Raw genomic sequence first — 7407 nt, 5'->3', positions numbered from 1 at the left:
AAGCCTTTGGAAAGAGAACTGTATAGCTTGGGGATGGAAATAACATAGGGTTCAACCTAATAGGGAAAAATGGTTGGGGAAAATAGTTTTTCTCCTCCCTTTTTCCTATTTAGACATGGATAATAGTAGCCAAATACTTCTTAGTGGGAACTTATATCAGTTACAGACCAATAGATGTCATGATTTGATGCATAATCAAAACAGACGAAAATAATTGTTTGCCAAACATTTATTTTTTACACAGTCCAATCATTTCAACAAGAATGTCTCCAAGGTAGTATCAATAGGTCTCAAAGGATTGTGAGCTGATGGGTCTCATCTAAGGGCTTCTGGGAACTTGCCCTTCTGTTCACAATTTTTTCCCTTTCCTTCCCCGAAAATGCTTTGATCTCCTTTTGACTCTAGAGTGAAATAGATGTTTATAGGATCTTGAGCAGGTTCTCTCTCAGTTAAAATGAACAAAGGTAGGAATATTCTCAAATTCATCAAAGATTGGGGGAAAAGAACTGAACACTACAGACTACAGTAGACAGTTTTAAATTTTGAGCTCTGGAGTTTTTTGGGAAATACCTTGCTTTTGGCTCAGGAGATTTTAAGTGCTTATCAAGTATGAAAAAAATCAAATTCAAATTCTAGGTTTTGAAGCTAAATTTTCAGATTTCTTCCAGTTAGGGGCTGATTTCACAGGGAATTTTTCTGTAGAAGTCACTCCCTCCTCCTCCCCTGCCCTTCGGTATTCAAGGCTTGTAAAAATTCAGCCCCCTTGCAGAATCTGTGTTAATTATGCCAAAAAATGAGAGTCTATTTGGAGGTAAATATTAGTGTAATTTAGGCTCAAGAAAAAAATGCCAACTGGAACATAAAAAATATCTAAACTCTCCATAAGATGAACCAACCATTGAAAAAAACAGACCCAATTCTTTTGAATCTGAAATCATTGTTATTCTTGTTATTTGAAAGCAATAAACGTTCCCGAAACAAAACTCCTTAAACAAATTAAATGATTTAGATTTTTAAAAATTGCACACCACATCTGCACCAAAGAGCAAAGACACCCTGCAGTAAAGAACTACTTGAGGAAGAATAAAAGGCAAGAGTACAAGGTACATGAAATGAGTGTAGTTTAAGATTTTGGAAAAAAAAGATTTTGGAACATCAGAGAGTTCTCCCACAACCAGAAACATTTGAGTCATTTGGTATCCAGTGTTTCTTTTTCCTTTGCTGGAAGCTTTGGCAGGTGTCAGGATATTGGCAGCATCTCTTAAGGGCGGTACTGAGATCTTTGCTCTTGGATATATTCATAGAGAGGGCTGGAGCGCACCGGGACACTGGCAAACTGACTCTTGCCTGGCTCCAGAGTCTGCCGACGGCCCCTGTCTCCGTCTTCCCAGACTTGCCCGCGGTGCCTTCGTTCCTCCTCCCGCTGGCGGCGTCTTTGCTCTTCTTGCCGCAGTTCTTGTTCCTGACGGCGCCTCTTCTCCCTGGCAAACTGCTCCTCCACGCGGTACTGCTGGCCTCGCTCCTGCCGGCGCCTCAGCTCTTCCTGCACTTCGCGTGGCAGTTGCTCTTCTTCCTCGAGGAACTGCCTGTCCTGCTCCTGTCGGTGTCGCTTTTCTTCTCTCTCCTGCTGGACGCTCTGCTCTTGCTCTTGTTCAGCACCCTTCAGTTGCTCCTCCTGAGAGAGGGTACCATCTAGTCCTCGGCGGCGGCGCAGCCTCTGTTCCCCCTCCCGGAACTTTCTGTCGCGTTCCTGGCGGCGCAAGTCTTCCTCCTCGAGGAACTTTCTGTCGCGCTCCTGGAGGCGCAGCTCTTCTTCCCTTTCCTGCAGGAGCTGTTCCTCCTCACGGAACTTTCTGTCGCGCTCCTGGCGACGCAGCTGTTCCCTTTCCTGTGGGAACGGTTCCTCTTCACGGAACTTTGTGTCGCGCTCCTGGCGACGCAGCAATTCCTCCTCGCGGAACTTTCTGTCGCGCTCTTGGCGGCGTAGCTGTTCTTCCCTTTCCTGCAGGAGCTGTTCTTCCTCACGGAACTTTCTGTTGCGCTCCTGGCGGCGCAGCTCTTCCTCCTCGCGGCGCAGCTCTTCCTCCTCGCGGAACTTTCTGTCGCGCTCTTGGCGGCGCAGCTGTTCTTCCCTTTCCTGCAGGAGCTGTTCTTCCTCACGGAACTTTCTGTTGCGCTCCTGGCGGCGCAGCTCTTCCTCCTCGCGGAACTTTCTGTCGCGCTCTTGGCGGCGCAGCTGTTCTTCCCTTTCCTGCAGGAGCTGTTCTTCCTCACGGAACTTTCTGTCGCGCTCCTGGCGGCGCAGCTCTTCCTCCTCGCGGAACTTTCTGTCGCGCTCCTGGCGACGCAGCTGTTCCCTTTCCTGCAGGAACTGTTCCTCCTCACGGAACTTTCTGTCGCGCTCCTGGCGGCGCATCAATTCCTCCTCGCGGAACTTTCTGTCGCGCTCCTGGCGGCGCAGCTGTTCTTCCCTTTCCTGCAGGAGCTGTTCTTCCTCACGGAACTTTCTGTCGCGCTCCTGGCGGCGCAGCTCTTCCTCCTCGCGGAACTTTCTGTCGCGCTCCTGGTGGCGCAGCAACTCCTCCTCGCGGAACTTTCTGTCGCGCTCCCGGCGGCGCAGCTGTTCTTCCCTTTCCTGCAGGAGCTGTTCCTCCTCGCGGAACTTTCTGTCGCGCTCCCGGCGGCGCAGCTGTTCTTCCCTTTCCTGCAGGAGCTGTTCCTCCTCGCGGAACTTTCTGTCGCGTTCCCGGCGGCGCAGCTGTTCTTCCCTTTCCTGCAGGAGCTGTTCCTCCTCACGGAACCTTCTGTCGCGCTCCTGGCGAAGCTGTTGCTCACGTTCCCGGCGGCGCTGCTGCTGTTCCTCCTCGCCGAACTTCCTGTCTCGCCTTTTGGCTTCCTTTTGCTCTTCTCGCTCCAGCAGTTCCTCAGCTGGGAATTGCATGTCGCGCTGCTGCCGGGTCCTCTCTTTCTCTCGCGCTCTCTCCTCATCCCGTTCATCCTGCAGGAGCCACCGATTCTGCCGGAATGGTCTGTCTTGAACCTGGGAATCTTCGAATTGCCGGATCCTTTCTTCGTTCACTTTGCGTTTGGAGTAAACCCTGTGATTACGAACTTCATTTTCTTTTTCTGGTTGCCACTGCCATTTCAGATCGCGGCTCTGATCCTCATCCTGGAATTGCCTCTTTCTGTCCAGGCGCTGCAGCTCTTCCTCTTCCAGATACTGCCTGCCGCGCTGCTGGCGCCTCCGATCTCTTAGCAGCTGCTCTTCCTCCCTCAGCGGCTCTTCCTCCCGATATTGTCTCTCCAGCTCCTGGCGCCTCCTCGTCTTGAGTTCCTCTCGCTGCAGCTGCTCTTCCTCCCTCAGCGGCTCTCGTTGAGTTGGCGTGGCGTAGACTGTGTGGCGGCGTCTCTGGCTTTCCTCTTCCGGTTGCCACCTCCATTTTTGGTCACGGCGCTGCTCCTCCCGGCGTAGCTTCCTCTCCTGATCCTCTTGGAGGCTCTGCTCCAATCGGAGCTGCTTCTCCTCCTCGAGGATCTGCTGCTCCCGCTCCCTCTCGAGTCGTTGGCGGCGCTGCTCTTCCTCCTCACGCAGCAGTTCCCCATCCTGCAGTTCCTCCGCCCTCAGCTGCCTCTCCTGCTGCTCCCGCAACTGGGGCCGGGCGGAGAACCTCTGGCGGCGCCTCTCGCTCTCTTCCTCCGCCTGCCACTGCCATTTGAAGTCTCGGCGCTGCTCTTCCTCCTCCTGCAGGCGTGCCTGCTCCTCTCGGAGCAGCCGCTGCTCGCACTCTTCCCGGAGGGACCCGGACCGGCTTGGCCACTCGGCGTCCTCCTCCCGCAGTTGCCGCTCGAGCTCCAGGCGCTGCCTCTTCTCTTCGCGTTCCTGGCGTTGCCTCTGCTGCTCCTGCCTGCGGGGCCTGGAGTAGACCTTGCTCTGACGGGCGTCGGCCTCGCTTTCTAGCTGCCACTGCCACCTTGAGGTGCGGCTCTTGCCCCGCTCACGGGCCTCCACCTCCTCCTCAGCAGGCTGCTGCTCGTGCCTCAGCTCCTGCTGGAGCCTCTCCTCCTGCTCCCGCCTCAGCTCCTGCTCGCGTCTGTCCTGCTGCTCGCGCCTCAGCTCCTGCTCCAAGCGCGGCTCCTCTCGCCTCAGCTCCTGCTCGCGCCTCTCCTCCTGCTCGCGCCTCTCCTCCTGCTCGCGCCTCAGCTCCTGCTCCAAGCGCGGCTCCTCTCGCCTCAGCCGCTGCTCGCGCCTCAGCTCCTGCTCCAAGCGCGGCTCCTCGAGCCTCTCCTCCTGCTCGCGCCTCAGCTCCTGCTCGCGCCTGAGCTCTCGCTCGCGCCTGAGCTCTCGCTCGCGCCTGAGCTCCTGCTCCAAGCGCGTCTCCTCTCGCCTCAGCCGCTGCTCGCGCCTCAGCTCCTGCTCCAAGCGCGGCTCCTCGCGCCTCAGCTCCTGCTCGCGCCTCAGCTCCTGCTCGCGCCTGAGCTCTTGCTCGCGCCTGAGCTCCTGCTCCACGCGGGGCTCCTCGCGCCTGAGCTCCTGCTCGCGCCTGAGCTCCTGCTCGCGCCTCTCCTCCTGCTCACGCCTCTCCGCCTGCTCGCGCCTGAGTTCCTGCTTCAAGCGCGTCTCCTCGCGCCTGAGCTCTTGCTCGAGCCTGAGCTCCTGCTCCAAGCGCGGCTCCTCGCGCCTGAGCTCCTGCTCGCGCCTGAGTTCCTGCTCCAAGCGCGGCTCCTCGCGCCTCAGCCGCTGCTCGCGTCTCAGCTCCTGCTCGCGCCTCTCCTGCTCGCGCCTCAGCTCCTGTTCAAAGGGCAACTCCTCGCGCCTCAGCTCTTGTTCGCGTCTCTCCTGCTCGCGTCTCAGCTCCTGCTCGCGTCTCAGCTCCTGCTCGCGCCTCAGCTCCTGTTCAAAGAGCAACTCCTCGCGCCTCAGCTCTTGCTCGCGTCTCTCCTGCTCGCGCCTCAGCTCCTGCTCTAAGCGCGGCTCCTCAAGCCTCAGCCTCTGCTCGCGTCTCAGCTCCTGCTCACGCCTCTTCTGTTCGCGCCTCAGCTCCTGTTCAAAGAGCAACTCCTCGCTCCTCAGCTCCTGCTCGCGTCTCTCCTGCTGCTCGCGCCTCTCTTGCTCGCGCCTTAGCTCCTGCTCTAAGCGCGGCTCCCCGCGCCTAAGCTGCTGCTCGCGCCTCTCTATCTGCTCGCGTCTCTCCTGCTCCTCGCGCCTCAGCCTCTGCTCGCGCCTCAGTTCCTGCTCGCGTCTCTCCTGCTGCTCGCGCCTCTCTTGCTCACGCCTCAGCTCCTGCTCTAAGCGCGGCTCCCCGCGCCTCAGCTGCTGCTCGCGCCTTTCTGTCTGCTCGCGTCTGTCCTGCTTCTCGCGCCTCAGCTCCTGCTGCAACCGCGGCTCCTCCTGCTCCCGCTTCTGCCTTTGCAACTGCTCCTCTTCTTCCCGGAGCTCGCGCTGCTCCCGCCTCTCTTGCCTTTGCTTTCGGTCAGGAAATTCCTCAGGCTCCCGACCCTTGCGCCTCTTCAGCTGCTCTTCCTCCTCCAGGCGCTCTTCCTCCTCCAGGCGCTCTTCCGGTTGTCGCCTCTGCAGCCGCTGCTTGTCTTCCTCTGCGAGCTGCCTCTCCAGTTCCTGCCTTTTCTGCCTGTGTTCTTCCAGTTGTCTGTCCCGGGGCTCAAATCTCTGGTCTTCTTGCCTGGGATCTTGTAACGGGTTCTCCTTTCCCTCACACCTGACCCCCTTCTCATCCAGCCCGGAAACCTGGCTGAGAGCGTAATAACAAGCTTGAGCCACCTTGAAAACGAACAGGAGGAATTCATTGAAATCGACGAGCCCGTTACAGTCGCGATCCAGAAGTTCCAGGATCAGATCTACTGTCTCAGGGTCATGTGGCCTCTATGAAAAAATGAAAACAAAAATTTTACAATGTACTATTTACAAATAGTAAACTTTAAGTCATACACACAATGAATATTTTGTGATATGCTGACACTCAGAAGACATTGAAAGCAATTGGAAAAACATCCAGTGTGTTTGAAGTCTTGTCGCTACGTAAAATGTGAACACTTCATTTTAAAGCATACATTTGTTGGAAATTTTTGTAACTTGTAATTTAATGATCAAAAGAACTCAAGTTCTTTTTAGCTGGGTGAATATGAACTCATCCTCAAGAGAGAAATAACAACGAAAAATTTTGAAGTTTTACAGCAGCCATTTATGTCTGAAATAGTACCCTTGATAGATTTTTATCCCATGTTTGTAAACAGAACAAAACGTTTATGTTAACACCATTTTACTAGAGAAGACACTGATTTTAATTATTAAACTTTGGAAGTAAATTTAAATTCCTTTCAAATTTAGTTTGATCTGACATCTTTGGTGATAATTTCCAATGTTCATTCACATTGACGTTGCCATCAAGTACATGAAATAAATACTTGTTAGCAACTTCTTTAAGTACTCAGACTACAATGCCTGTTAAGTGCCTTCAGACTCAGAGATGAAGACTGTAGTGTAGAGCTGTGATGGTATAAAATGGATACAAAGTCACCATTCTTTGCTATGATCTCTCCTGAGAAGAAATTTTATAACTCTAAATCAATAGATTTCCTTTTCTTGTTATTTCTTACCCGAAGGACATCTCCAAATTCCCTTTCAAGGAGGTTCTTCAGGTCTTTCTTGCTTAGTGCTGCCCCATCACAATCATGTAAGGCATATTGATTGAAAATTTCAGTGATATCCAAGATGCTTTTCAGAAGTGGAGACATTTTTTTCCCCTTCCTTCAAGTTCAAGTAAATCTAGAAGAATAAAGTAGGATTCAGAATTAAAACTCGGTTTCCCATCTCGGGGAGGTTTCATCCATGCTGTTTCAGTCAGAGCCCTAAATTTACAACAGTAATTTATTTTCTTTTCTTTTATTTCTTTCTTTTGATTTTGAGAGAGAGAGAGAGAGAGAGAGAGAGAAAGAGAGAGAGAGAACCGAAAGTGAGGGAGGGGCACAGAGAGAGGGAGAGAGAGAACCCCAAACAGGTTCCACACTGTCAGCACAGAGCCCTACATGGGACTCGATCTCACCAACCTGAGATTATGACCAGAGCCAAAATCAAGAGTCAGATGCTTAACTGACTGAACCACCCAGGTGTCCTAACAGTAGTTATTTTCAACCTGGGCTTTCAAAGCATTTTATTTTTCAGTATTGTACTTAGAAAGGGGAAGACAGATCCTGAGAAATTTGAAGCTAGGGAATTATCTTCAGACTATTCTGTAGTCAGCTTTTGATCGTCTAGTCAATCTGGATTATCCATATCCTTTTCTTCTGTTTCTTCCTGCTCCCTAGCACATTTCAGATCAAATAGTGATCTGAGTGTAGAATTTAAATTTGATATGTTGCTATTCAGAAGTATCTTCCTCTAAAGTTGAATAA

General features: G+C 52.7%; 1 protein-coding gene across 1 annotated transcript; it reads right to left on the bottom strand.

Moving 5' to 3' along the window:
- Nucleotides 1–269: 269 nt before the first annotated feature.
- On the bottom strand, nucleotides 270–6750 carry TCHH (trichohyalin). Its single transcript, XM_047847926.1, has 3 exons — nucleotides 6613–6750; nucleotides 3824–5878; nucleotides 270–3760 (listed from the first exon to the last, which is right to left on the bottom strand). The coding sequence occupies exons 1-3, from the start codon at nucleotides 6748–6750 to the stop codon at nucleotides 1262–1264; spliced, it is 4692 nt and encodes a 1563-aa protein (XP_047703882.1). The 3' UTR covers nucleotides 270–1261.
- Nucleotides 6751–7407: the final 657 nt, after the last annotated feature.

The sequence above is a fragment of the Prionailurus viverrinus genome, unplaced genomic scaffold (genome assembly GCF_022837055.1).
Source record: "Prionailurus viverrinus isolate Anna unplaced genomic scaffold, UM_Priviv_1.0 scaffold_50, whole genome shotgun sequence".
NCBI lineage: Eukaryota > Metazoa > Chordata > Mammalia > Carnivora > Felidae > Prionailurus > Prionailurus viverrinus.
This window is presented reverse-complemented; position numbering and strand designations above follow the sequence as displayed.